This window comes from Chrysemys picta, chromosome 7 (genome assembly GCF_011386835.1).
Source record: "Chrysemys picta bellii isolate R12L10 chromosome 7, ASM1138683v2, whole genome shotgun sequence".
In the NCBI taxonomy this organism is placed as follows: domain Eukaryota; kingdom Metazoa; phylum Chordata; order Testudines; family Emydidae; genus Chrysemys; species Chrysemys picta.
This window is the reverse complement of record NC_088797.1, coordinates 73,842,598-73,855,738: the sequence shown is the minus strand read 5'-3', so window position 1 is coordinate 73,855,738 and position 13,141 is coordinate 73,842,598. Positions and strand designations below refer to the sequence as shown.

Sequence of the window (13,141 nt, the reverse complement as noted above, 5' to 3'; positions counted from 1 at the left end):
GACAGGATTCTCATTTATGGGTTTTGCATTTCATTGTCTTAGTACATTTGTTCAGTAGAGTATAAATTGCATTTTGTACGATGATTTCTTAGATACACAAATAAAATACAAACTCAGAAAGATTTAAGCATTTGGAGAGGCTTTAATACATCTCATGTGATTGCCCATTATGCTGTATTTCTGGGTATGCTAGCAGGGTCTTTGTTCCCTTGGTCCACTGTCTTTGTTCCTTTCTTCGCATATCTTTGCTCATTAAAAGTGGACGGTACTAACAGTGTGTGATTTGTGGGAAGGGGTGTGGGTGGGGAGACAGCCTTTGGAAAGTGACTAGGAATGTAAGATAAATACTTTGGGATTTATCACACATAATTTCCTTGTTTCAATCAATATCTGATGCTTGTGGGATTGCATGTAAAATTACATGTCACTGGATTCAGATGATAGCTATGTACAAAGCTATTTATGGACAACTAAACTCTTTTGGTTGTGGTCTAATATTATTTCATCTAAGGTCAAGTTCGCAAGATGATCCGGAGTTTCTTCATTGGAGAATCATCTTTCTATTTTTTTTTTATATTGGCGTACATGCATACATTTAGTTCCAGCTTTTGAAATTATTTAGAAGCTGGAGTTTACAACAACAAATCCATACAATCTTCATATGCAGAACCATTTTTATTCTTAATACATTATATTGGAAAGTTTAAAATCAGTTGAAAGTAAAGTGAAATATCTTTCCCCCATTCTTCTACCAATCACGGGTGTGAACTAACGTTATGTCTGAGTAATAGCAATAAGCAAGTCTGATGCTATCAACACCACAAACTCAGCCAGACAATTAAGTATTGCAGTTGGCAAAATTACTTACATTTTGCAGCTGGACTCGGCTTTGTGCCATGGTTTCTGATTTTGCCATCATGCTGGAAGCATTAAGGCTATAGGTTTTCCCATTCTCTGTCTCTTTCAGCTGTTCCTGAATTTGTTTAGTTTGTTTCCTGCAGGCAGAAATACAATTCATATAGAAATGCACTTGTTTTCTCCATTACAATAACTATGATATTCTTATAGCCATGCTCCCCCACCCCCAGCCTCATCTTGTCTTTCATCAGTGATGCTAAAAACTTTAGGTAGAGTAATTAAACACAGATAGCTCCTAGTGGATTAACAAACATGTCAATCTGGTAGCTAATCTACCAGTATCTCCATATATTTCAATGCAGCAAACATTATCTAATGAAGTTTAAAGCAGGGAAGAAAACAGATCCTGAATTTAAATGTATATAAATGTATAAAAGTATATTAAAATACTGCACTGTAATGTTAAACTAGATACTGGTGTTGTAGTATTTTTGTAAGAAAATAGAGCATCCGCTGTGCATTCAACATAGCTCACAAATAGCTTTGAAAGATTAAAGAACATGTTTTCATTTGTAGCAGAGATTTTTGGCCAAGAAACCATTGTTACTGCCGATTTATTATGAAAACTGCCATAGGATCTTTGACTCTTACCTGAAAAGCATTGTAGATTTGATCTTGGTTTAATGACTTTAACAGTCCTGCTTTCCCCATACACGCAGGAAAAGCACTGGATATGAGCCCAACTGGCAAGAAGACAAACTTTTGGGTTGGACTTAAACTCACAACCCTATGTGCTAGAGACAGGGGATGCTACTAGCTGAGCCATAATGACAAGCAATGTTCAGCATACAATTACAGATTTCATTACTGAATTTCTACATCTAGTGCCATACTGTACCATCAATCTGAGTCCTAAAAGTCAGTACATCACTGAGGATGGGATGCAATAATCTGCATTTTAAATATTTCTTTTATCTTTCGAATGCAGACAGCCCAGCTGGGCAGTGATTATTAACTGGACACATTCTTTGGCCTTTTATCTCTGTGACTGTTCATTCAGTCTTGATAAGCTACAGAGTGACTCCATCAGACTTTAAATTACCCATAAAAACTAATTACATTTTTTTTTGCTACAGAAAATATTATACACAGCTGCAGCAGCATTCTTTGGGTGACTTATAAAGCCTACATTGAGACAGCTATACCGGCATAGACCTCTTGTGCAGACGCAGCTGACCACCAACAGGAGTTTTTTCTATCAGTGTAGGAACAACACCTCCCCCAAAAATGTTAGCAACGTCAACAGACGCTCTCTTCCATCAAAAGAGGTGCGTCTACACTGGGGTTTTGTCAGCAAAGCTGTGTTAGTCAGGGGTGTGTTTTTCCACATCCCTGACAGTTGTAGCTAAGTTGACATAATGTTTAAGTATAGACCAAGCCCATCTAAGAGCAAGAACCATGCTTCACACCAGCAATAGCCCAAATTTGGACAAAGCTAAGTATTTTCAGTAAGGTGCTGAACTGAAATAGAAAACCCAGAGGGGAGGAAATAAGATTTTCTTCCCTTTTTGTGTTGAAATTTGATGTTTCAATGAAAAACTCCATCACATTTTGAAAATGTTCCACCAATCTAGCACTCAGTGCCCTCTGATGCCAACACTACATTAAGGATCTAGTTTTAAACAGCATACAAAGGGTTAAGAATTGATTAACAGACACTATAAACATGTTACAAATGTGAGTAGTATGTTTGTAGGTAATTTAAGGTCATTAGTCCTGGGTTTCCCATACTGTGAGAATTTTTGAGACTTTGACATTTTTACTATCCCAAATGGGATGAAAAGTTGAAATCTCAAATTTTTTTACAAACTGAAAAAAATTCAGATTGGGTCAATCATAATGTTTTGATCAATACTAAATGTTTCATTTCTATTTTGATCTTTTAAATTTGTTTTTCTTTTACCCCCCCCCTCTACATTAACTTAATTTTGAAACAAAAAGTTGTATTGAATCAAAAATATGGAAGTTTTTCATTTTGAAAATGTCAAAATGGGATGGGCCAATGATTTTTAAATGTTTTTTTTTTCCCAACAGAATTTTCATGGCAACCAACCCTTTCCTGCAAATGATTTTGTTTGTGATGAATCAGCATATTCCAATGGACAAACATTTAAATTTCTTACAAGCCAGGGTCAGAGGCCACCTACTACTCACTTGTTGGACTCTATAACCATCAATAAATGATTTATTAAAACATCTATAAGATTTGTTAACTTTTTATAAACTATTTATAAATATATTCATATAAAATGTGACCTAAATAATGATAGCCAAACCGCTTACCAAAAGTAGCACAATATGATTAAACTTTTGGATACAAATATATAATAATAAACAAAAATAATAAAATCCTCATTTTTATATTTATATAGAGACAGAAAGAGAGAGAAAGAAAGTAAGTCTGGGGCTTTCTTTCTGTATGGCTACATTTCTTCACTCACACAGTTATCTAAACACACAGGGATATTCAACTAAGCTCTTGTAACATTTAACATTTGGAATAAACTTAATTGGGAGTCTAAAAGCTTATTCACCAATCAAAAATGATCTACTATTTGACATTTTCATCCTATTTTATGAATATGGAACCTAGAGTTAATTATGGATTTGTGTATATTAAATTCCTGCAACAAGTTGTAAGATGTACTAGAAACTATAAAAGCCAGAAACAGCTGGTCTTGGTTGGTTACTACTTAAAAGTCATTAGACAATTAAAATATTTATTTTGAAGTTTTTATTTGCAAAACAAATGGGTCTTCTTTCTATTTTACAGATGTTCTGCTAACAGATGGTATAAACTGCTGTTATTTCTGCCCTTCAGTCAGAAATGATAATTCAAGTCATCAGTGTCCATACAAATCAAAATGATACAGAACAGTCCAGGTTCTGTTTGCAGTAGTCTCCCTCTATGTTTAACCCTTAAAATACTTCTCTGATAACCTCCAAATGAAGACTTGGAAGGACAGAGTCTTTTAATTCCTCTGACAATGTATTTTAAAGGTTTCGTTTGGTTTTTAAATATCTATATTGAAAATACATGGAAAAATATCATATGAGGCCAGCAACAGGAACTGTGTAATAGTCAGGTTAAGTAACTCTAGATTTTATTCAAGTAAATATTATTTTTTCTAACACTATCAGAGATTCTCTGAGACACAAGGTGGGTGAGGTAATATCTTTTATAGGACCTACTTCTATTGGTAAAAGAGACAAGCTATTGAGCTTCACAGAGCTCTTCTTCAGGTCAGACCAGAGATTCTCTAACTTTTAGGGACATTTTAATTTTTTGGACATGCCATAAATAAATCTAAATATTACCCTACATACAATGATATGTGGTCCTAGGACTCTGAATATGTGGGGAGGGCAAAGCAAGGGAGAGCCTCTGCTGTGACTGGGAACTACCCTTTCAGAGGAGGGGGTCCTTTGGGTTACCACTAACAGGTGAAGCTGACAGTGTGACTCCAACAGAGCCAGGTCAACAGGGAGTAAGAACAGATCCACAGAGGGTGAAGAATCAGGGTGTTGGCTGCTTCCATGTAGATGGCCCTGTGGCTACAGTGGATCCTCCAGGATATGCTGGTTTTGGAGGAAGGAGTCAAATCCATGGTGCTTCCAGCCATCAAGGGAAGGGTTTAGACAATACTCTGAAAGGACTCCAAAACCTACAGGGCTCCATCCAGCTTCTTTTCCATCTCTGACCAGGTCCAGCCATTTCCACACATCCATGATGTCTCCAAACACTGCATGCCTCCTTCAGACCTGTGAGCAAACCCTGTACCACCACCTGGTTGTGTAGCTACATGGCCTCTGATGCCTCTCCTGCAGTCTAAGCCAGGAGGTGGGACTATGTCACAGATTTACAAGAATCAAAAAGAGGAGGCCAGTTAGGGAATTCAATTTCTGATACAGTGTGATAGTGCTGGAGTCAGATGTAGCTATCTTTGGAGAATTAGGGATAGCACTCTGGCTGGTGGGTTTGTTTTGTTTGTGTGGTGTGTAAGGCCTCTGGGAAATGGCACTGTAGCCAGACACCCCATTCACATAGGATTTACAACAACAAATTCCATGTAAGGTATATAAGGGCCCCACTGGAGCAATTTGCTCTGGACACCAAGGAAGAATTAAGTTCATTCACCTGCAATCATCAGTAACAGTGCTATTCCATCTCCCCAGTTCTCTCCAAGCTTCATCTCCCAGATCCTGGCACAGACATCTGTTCCTTCCCCATCCCAGCTTCAGCCCTTCCCAATCTCCTGCATCATGATTCAGACTCACAAGTCTGTGGACAACTTGTAGCAACCAGAGCTCCTGCACATAAGTCACCATCCCCGCTCTTCCCCATGAACTGTAATGGATTGGAGTGCTGATCTGGTCTAGATTCCCACCATCCTTCCACAGTGGTGCAAAGGGGGACACACAGTTAAGTAACTGTTTGTGTTTTGTTTTGTTTTTTGAGGAGAGAGGCATGTTTCTCTCTTGTTCCCATTGCCTGTATGTATGTCCTTCCAACTCAGCATTTAATTCCTCTTTCTCTCATCATCCATTCCATGATCGAGTTGAATTCCCAATCCCACCTTGGAGGGAGAGCAATTCCTTGCAGATCTGAGATACGAGTTAAACTTCGCTTTCTATGGCAAGGCTACATGCTGCACTCACAATTTTCACTACGAAGAAGTTCTATATGAAAAGAGGAGCGGGAGAGAAAAGTTCCATTTCTTCTCCCACTATATCCATCTGACCAACACTACATTCAGACTCTGGGTTCAAGGCATACTCTGGAAAAATTAATGTAGCAAATCAGAGTGAATGGTCTTCAATGAAATTTGAACCAACCTCAGCCTTCACCTGAAACTCAAACCAAAACTGTCTTGAGGTTTGAAAAACCTTTATTAACCTTTACTATTATTTTTTTTCTATTTTCATACAATGCTTGTGCAAGTCCTGATTTCATCTGAAAACAGAAATGACAAAACATCATAAAGGAGGCAGTTTTGATGAGATTTTGCAAACACAAGAGGTTTGGATAAACATCCAGGTACCTTCTCTGAGGTGGTTACAACTTAAATTAGACACATAACTTAACAAACAATATTAAAAGATGATGGTCGAGAGGGGAGGAGAGAAAAACAATGGAAAGAGAATACAGCTGTTTGGAAAGCATTTTATTACCAGGGATGGACATTGTATAGGCTCATATATTTCTTGCTTGTTACTATGTTATTTAGTTAGATGAACTATTCACAAACTATTGTCCATAGAATGCTAGTGATCTATCAACACGTGTTGGTGGGCTGCGAAGATGTAGCTGTATATGTCTGCTAATTATGCTCCTTGTTTCCAGCTGGCAGAAACAGAAGAGGAGTGAAGGGAGGGGAGATGAAATGAAGCACAAAAGGAGGCAGTATGATTAACCTTTTTTTTCCTCCAAAAGGACAAAACATTTATTGCCCTATAATATTGCACTGGATTTACATTGGTGGAACTGAAATCAGAATATGCCTATAAACATGTTAGTACTGAAAATTCAAGGAAGAGAGCATTTCCTGTTACTTCAAGGGAGACAAAAGATATCAGAAAAAAGAACACAGCACTTGTAAAGCCTAATTTTGTGTGTAGACTCGGGTACAGGGCCTTCTGAGATCACCATGCAGAAACTTGCTGTTCTAGACTCTCTTTAGAGACATTACCAGTTTATAACATGCTGGAAAGCCATGGAATAAGACAGACTAGACAATAAACATGCTAGATGAAGGCTCTTACTTTGTTTTGAAGTAGAACGCAGCACAGAGCATGCCCACTATGACTATGCCAAAGACGATACAGGAAATAGACAGCACCTGGCGTTGGTACACCTCTTCGCTCTCTGTGGACAATTGAGAATTATGATAGCATCAAAAACAATATTTGTGAAAAAAATGGTTGTCAATATTTTATTATTTTAACAAATAACAGACAAATCTCCGAGATTTGGGAGCTTGGTTCAGCTAAGAACTCAACAGTTTTGATGCTCCTCTGTGGTCTAGAAAACAGTTAAGAAAATTTACAGTAACATGGCCTCTCATGAGATTTCTTGCTAATGGTTCTCAAAGACACTGCAAAACATATAATTAGAAAGACTAAGGACTTTAATTTTATCTTTGGCCTCAGTAATAATTTCCAGTCTTGTTAGAATCATTCTGAATATCTCAGTGGTTAAAGAACCTCGGCCTAAAGACATAGCCAGGACTGAGCAAAGCTCGTTAAGTTTCACAAGGCTCACTAGAATTCAAGCATTTTTCTAACCGAAAAATGAAGTTAGTTTTTTGTTTTGACTAAGTGGTACTACTATCTCTTGCTCCCCATGTCATGCCTTGGATTCCAAGCTTACAAACAACATAAAACACTGAGTGATTTACAGTGCTATTTTAAAAAAATCAATAGAGTTGGATGAAATCCAAAGACTGCGATGCTACACTGCACAGGGTATTACTTTCATGGAAGCTTCTTAAAGTAATACTTGATAAACTTTATCATTTTCTAATTAATTTGAAAGCAGAAACTGAATTGAAATAAACAACCTATCAAAACAAGAAAAAAACCACACACATCCATGAATGCCAACATTAGCTGGTTAATATACAACTGGAACTCCACATATTGAGGTTGATCAATAGCTCCTTAAAAGTAAGGTTTCCCCTCCCCCTGGCTTTCCTCTCCAGGCTGGCAAGGTGTCAAATAGCTTGGTTCATATCATTATCCCTTAATATACTGCAAGAGAAGATAAGGGCACAAGACTGCAGGAAAATATGCAGATATAGAAATATCTAAATGCCAAAATAGGTTTTCTGATGGGGATTGGGGAGAACATAGAGGTGATATATGCAAGTGAGTGAGATTGGTTATGTCTGTAATAGAGCTGACTGAAATTTTTTGAACATAAAGGAGGGGTGTGTTTTTTGTCAAAAAGGGAAAAGGCATCGTACAAGCAATGTGTGATCCATAGACTAACCCAGCTTTCCTTTCTGGGTTTAGAGTCTTTCAGTGCAGACTAAAAGCAGCGTGAGTTACCGGACTCAATCCTGCTACTCTTACATGTGTTGGGTAAGGTGGTACTAAACCATAAAAGGAGTAGTAGAATTGGGAGAATGGGAGTTTAAAAAACATAAAAGTGATTCTCTTTCAAGACAGTACATACCTAAAAGTAAAACCCTAGATCCATGACTTGTACATAATATCAGCTTAGTGATATATTATGTAGTATTGACAGAGGCAGTGCTAGCTGTTGAGGACTGCACACAGACAGCATTGCTCACAGTATAGATTGCTAGTTATTCAGGGGTAAGAATTTTAACACTTCCCCTCCTTAGCAACTCTATTTTACCATTACTAACCACCTTTAAACCTTAAACATGACCATTTATTACTTTAAAGGTCTTTGCCTGGGTCCTCTTTCTTCTGGTAATAATATATTGTAATTAGGGCTTTCAAGCGATTACAAAAATTAATCGTGATTAATCGCGCTGTTAAACAATAATAGAATACCATTTATTTAAATATTTTTGTCTATTTTCAACATTTTAAAATATATTAATTTCAATTACAGCACACAATACAAAGTGTACAGTGATCACTGTATATTTATTTTTATTACAACTATTTGAACTGTAAAAACAAAAGAAATAGTATTTTTCAATTCACCTAATACAAGTACTGTAGTGCAATCTCTTTATCATGAAAGTTGAACTTATAAATGTAGAATTATAAGCAAAAATAACTGCATTCAAAAATAAAACAATGTAAAACTTTAGCGTATACAAGTCCACTCAGTCCTACTTCTTGTTCAGCCAATCATTCAGACAAACAAATTTGTTTACATTTGCAGGAGATAAAACTGCCCACTTCTTGTTTACAATGTCTCCGGAAAGTACGAACAGGCGTTCGCATGGTACTGTTGTAGCTGGTGTCACAAGATATTTATGTGCCAGATGCGCTAAAGATTCATATGTCCCTTGATGCTTCAACCACCATTCCAGAAGACGTGCCCATGCTGATGATGGATTCTGCTCAATAACAATCCAAAGCAGTGCGGACCAAAACATGCTCATTTTCATTATCTGAGTCAGATGCCGTCAGCAGAAGGTTGATTTTCTTTTTTAGTGGTTCGGGTTCTGTAGTTTCCACATCAGAGTGTTGCTTTCTTAAGACTTCTGGAAGCATGCTCCACACCCCGTCCTGATCAGATTTTGGAAAGCTCTTCAGATTCTTAAATCTTGGGTCAAGTGCTGTAGCTATCTTTAGAAATCTCATATTGGTACCTTCTTTGCGTTTTGTGTAATCTGCAGTGAAAGTGTTCTTAAAATGAACAACATGTGCTGGGTCATCATCTGAGACTGCTATAACATTAAATATATGGCAGAATGTGGGTAAAATAGAGTAGGAGACATACAATTCTTGAGTTCTGATGGGGATTGGGGATTCAGTTCAGTCACAAAATTAGTTAACGCACTATTTTTTTAATGAGCGCCATCAGCATGGAAGCACATCCTCTGGCATACTGGCCAAATCATGAAGGAGCATGTGAATATTTACCATATCTGGCACATAAATACCTTGCAATGCCGGCTACAATCATGCCATGCAAATGTCTGTTCTCACTTCTAGGTGACACTGTAAATAAGAAGTGGGCAGCATTATCTCCTGTAAATGTAAACAAATTTGTTTGTCTTAGCTGAACAAGAAGTAGAACTGAGTGGACTTGTAGGCTCTAAAGTTTTACATTGTTTTGTTTTTGAGTGCAGTCATGTAACAAAAAATCTACATTTGTTAGGTGCACTTTCATGATAAAGAGATTGCACTATAGTACTTGTATGAGGTAAAGTGAAAAATACTATTTATTTTGTTTGCCATTTTTACAGTACAAATTTTTGTAATAAAAAAGAATATAAAGTGAGCACTGTACACTTTGTATTCTGTGTTGTAAGTGAAATCAATATATTTGAAAATGTAGAAAAACATCCAAAAAAAAATTAATACATTTCAATTGGTATTCTATTGTTTAATAGTGCGATTAATTGCGAATAATTTTTTTGAATTAATTGCATGAGTTAATTGCAATTAATTGACAGCCCTAATTGTAATATAAATACAAATTCAAATATTTATTTTCTTCTACTACTTCTAGTGCTCATTCAATGACAATTAATAAAGTGATTCAGTCAGATACTGTCAACTCCCACAGACTTCTCTCCCAGTGAAATCTGAGATTCAAAAAGGCACAGTAATTTTTACACAAACACCCGTCCACATATACCCTCTTTATTCATCTAAACTTGCCTTGGATATACTAAAGTTCCATAAGAAATTGAGTGACTTAGACAGGAAAACAATGGGAAATTGCAGTAAACCCTGTTCTCATCAGATTTTTTTTTTTTGGGCCAATTTCCAAACAGGCTTGTGTAAACTCCAGATCTGCATTAGATGTTGCTGAGCCAAACTATGTGTTTTTGTGGTGCAAATATACATGAACACCGAAGCAGTGTTCTCTTTATTACCCATTCCCATGGTTGCTTACATAAGGCTAATCCTGCAAAGTGATCCATGCAGGCAGACCTTTTTGGCCAGATGGATCATTTTACAAGAGCGGGGCTATCGTCATTACAGAGTTTTTCAGTTTAATAACTCCCAGTCATACTGCTTTTGAGTAGATACCAGCTCTGGTAGATTTTGCTGAAAAGCAGGCTGTTTCCATGCTGCAGTATGGAGCTACATGTGTCAGTGAAAGGCTCTTGTAGCAGGGAGCTGCCAGAGCCTTTTCCTACTGCAAAGAAAGGCTTCTGCAGTGGGCAGCTGCCGGTTCACAGTGGGGAACTACAGGAGCCTTTCCCCAGTGGAGTGAAAAGCAGAAAGGGAGGCATAGCTTGGGCTAGTAGAGAGCTGTGTAGGATATATATCCCCAGTTTACTCACCTAAGCAGTGCCTCACCATCTACAGTATTCCTTATACCTGTGCTATGGGAGCTAGCTATGTAAGTACTCTACACACCACCCAAAGGAGTGTGCTGTGCAGACATACCCTATTACAGTAAGTTCAGAAATGTAATAAAATTTTATAATAATATCTCCAGATATGGCTCTCACAGGGGCATATCTAAATCACATTTTGAGTCAAGGTTCAACTCTGTATTTCTTTTAACCAAACTGTTTTGCCAGTATCTCCTTAATGCTTATCCAAACCCCTAGAAGTCTGTGGAACTGGGCACTAGGTTCTAATATCTTACGCAGACACAGTTCACAAATATACTAGTTCCTTAGCCCTCTTTCTTGTTCCTTTTTGAAATACAGGAATCGCAACAATATTAGGCACGTTGCAGTTCGGTGGTACTAAACTTGTTTGCCATTATTGTGCTAATCTTAAAATCCTCACCAAGAACTTTCCTGTTTCTTTTGCTACTTGTTTCAGAAATTGTCTGTTTCATCTGGATATAGAAAACTCATTTCTGTTTTCTTTCCTACCCTTGTTGTGTCATTTGAGATTGTAACTTCTGTCCTCATCAAAAAAAGTTTCAATGATAATTTTTTTCAATTTAAAAATGGGGTTTTGTCAACTTTTTTTTTTTTTTTGCTTTTAAAATTATTGAAATAAAAAATGGGGAAATATGATTTTTTTTTTCATTTCAAAATTATGGCACATCTCTTCTCTCGCTCTCTCTTTTAACCTCACCTCACTAGAAAAGTTAGGGGAAAATAAAAAAGTTAAAAGAGAAAGTAACATTCTCTCTAAGTGAGAAAATGAAAATTTTCACACAAAATTTTGAATGAAAACAAAATTTGTATGAAAAAACCCCACAATTTTAACAGCTCTACTTCCTATGTTTTTCACATTGTCTGGAAGAATGGGGCCCAGTCATGGCTGGAGCCTCTAGGTGCTACTATAATACAAATACAGACAGACACACACCTATATACAAACATGTTAAATTACTGCCACTATAGTATTGGAATACCTTCCATGGAAAATCTACAGCAATAGATAAGTCCCCAATAAATTTAATGGAGTTTCTGCTCAACTTCTCCCTGTTCAGGGTAGAAATTCTTCCTGAAAATGGAGTTTTTGTTATGATTGTTTACATTTTATTAATTCACTTTTTTAGGGGAGAAGAGTGTGTGTTCAGATTTTGAGTGTCATTCTTATAATGGAAGGGCCTTTTTAAAGAGGAAGGTTTTGCAGCATTTCCTAAAGTTGGCCAGACTCTGGATCCCCCTGATCTCTGGAAGATTGTTCCATAGGCTGATCCCCTCAACTGAGACTGCTTTGTACCCAGCTCAGACATGCTACCTTCTCAGCTTTGTGATCTACATTGTCCCAGAGAAGCACAGCTCTCATGGTAGTTCATAAATTGAAATTCTGTCTTTAATGTAGCTGGGGCTTGATCCATGTATCATTAATAAACAATAATAAATATACCCTGAGGTTACCTTATCTCTGGACGCAAAATGGATGGCAGCTATTGTATTTCTTCTTTATCGCTCTTTTACCTAATAATTCATCTCAGTTTAAAATGTGACCGAAAATATGGTGCTTCTCTCTGTATTTCCATATTTACACACCTTGTTAAATAAACTACCATAATTATACTCCTAAAAGAAATACTCTAGGTAGTTGCCACATCATCTAATTAGCAAACAAGAAAAGATCCATAAGCTATAAACCAACACATCAACCAATATAAATATTTCTGCTAAAGAGTTACAATAAGAAGTCCATTTAGAGTTTACATAGTATTTAAATAGTATTCCCAAATACTCAAGAAAATACCCCCTTGCCGGAATGAAATAGGAAAGCATTGTGATCAGGACATTTTGTTTAATGAAAAGTATGGAAAGAAGGCATTTCCTAAAACGTAGGAACCAAACAATCACTGAGGGCAATAGGCACTTCAGGTCCTGGAGGCCAAATCCTGCTCAGCATATGCAACATTGAATCAATTTTTCAGTTTTTATGTTATCTACTTTTTTGCCCTTTAATTCCCAGAGAAGATACATGTCTCTCCCCTCACCTTCTGTCACCTAATCCCACTCAGCCTGTCTTTAAACTGCTTACAAGGCTACTGATCTTCTCTGAACTTATCCCATATGTTACTATTGCCATCAAACTCAAAATGATTGCCAGTTATCCATAAAAGTAACTCTTCTTCCAACACTCACTAGCACGCCATGTAGTCACATTTCATCCTATCCGCTAC

General features: G+C 37.0%; 1 protein-coding gene across 3 annotated transcripts in view; it reads right to left on the bottom strand.

The window, feature by feature from the left end:
- Positions 1 to 13,141, bottom strand: part of NRG3 (neuregulin 3) — a 946,990-nt gene that overhangs the window by 51,831 nt on the left and 882,018 nt on the right. For all 3 annotated transcript variants that reach the window (XM_005294028.4, XM_065551803.1, XM_065551804.1), the window contains exons 5-6: positions 6,682 to 6,784; positions 869 to 995 (exon numbers count right to left, since the gene is read on the bottom strand). In XM_005294028.4, coding sequence (XP_005294085.1) covers positions 869 to 995; positions 6,682 to 6,784 — 230 coding nt within the window. The remainder of the gene's footprint in view (positions 1 to 868; positions 996 to 6,681; positions 6,785 to 13,141) is intronic.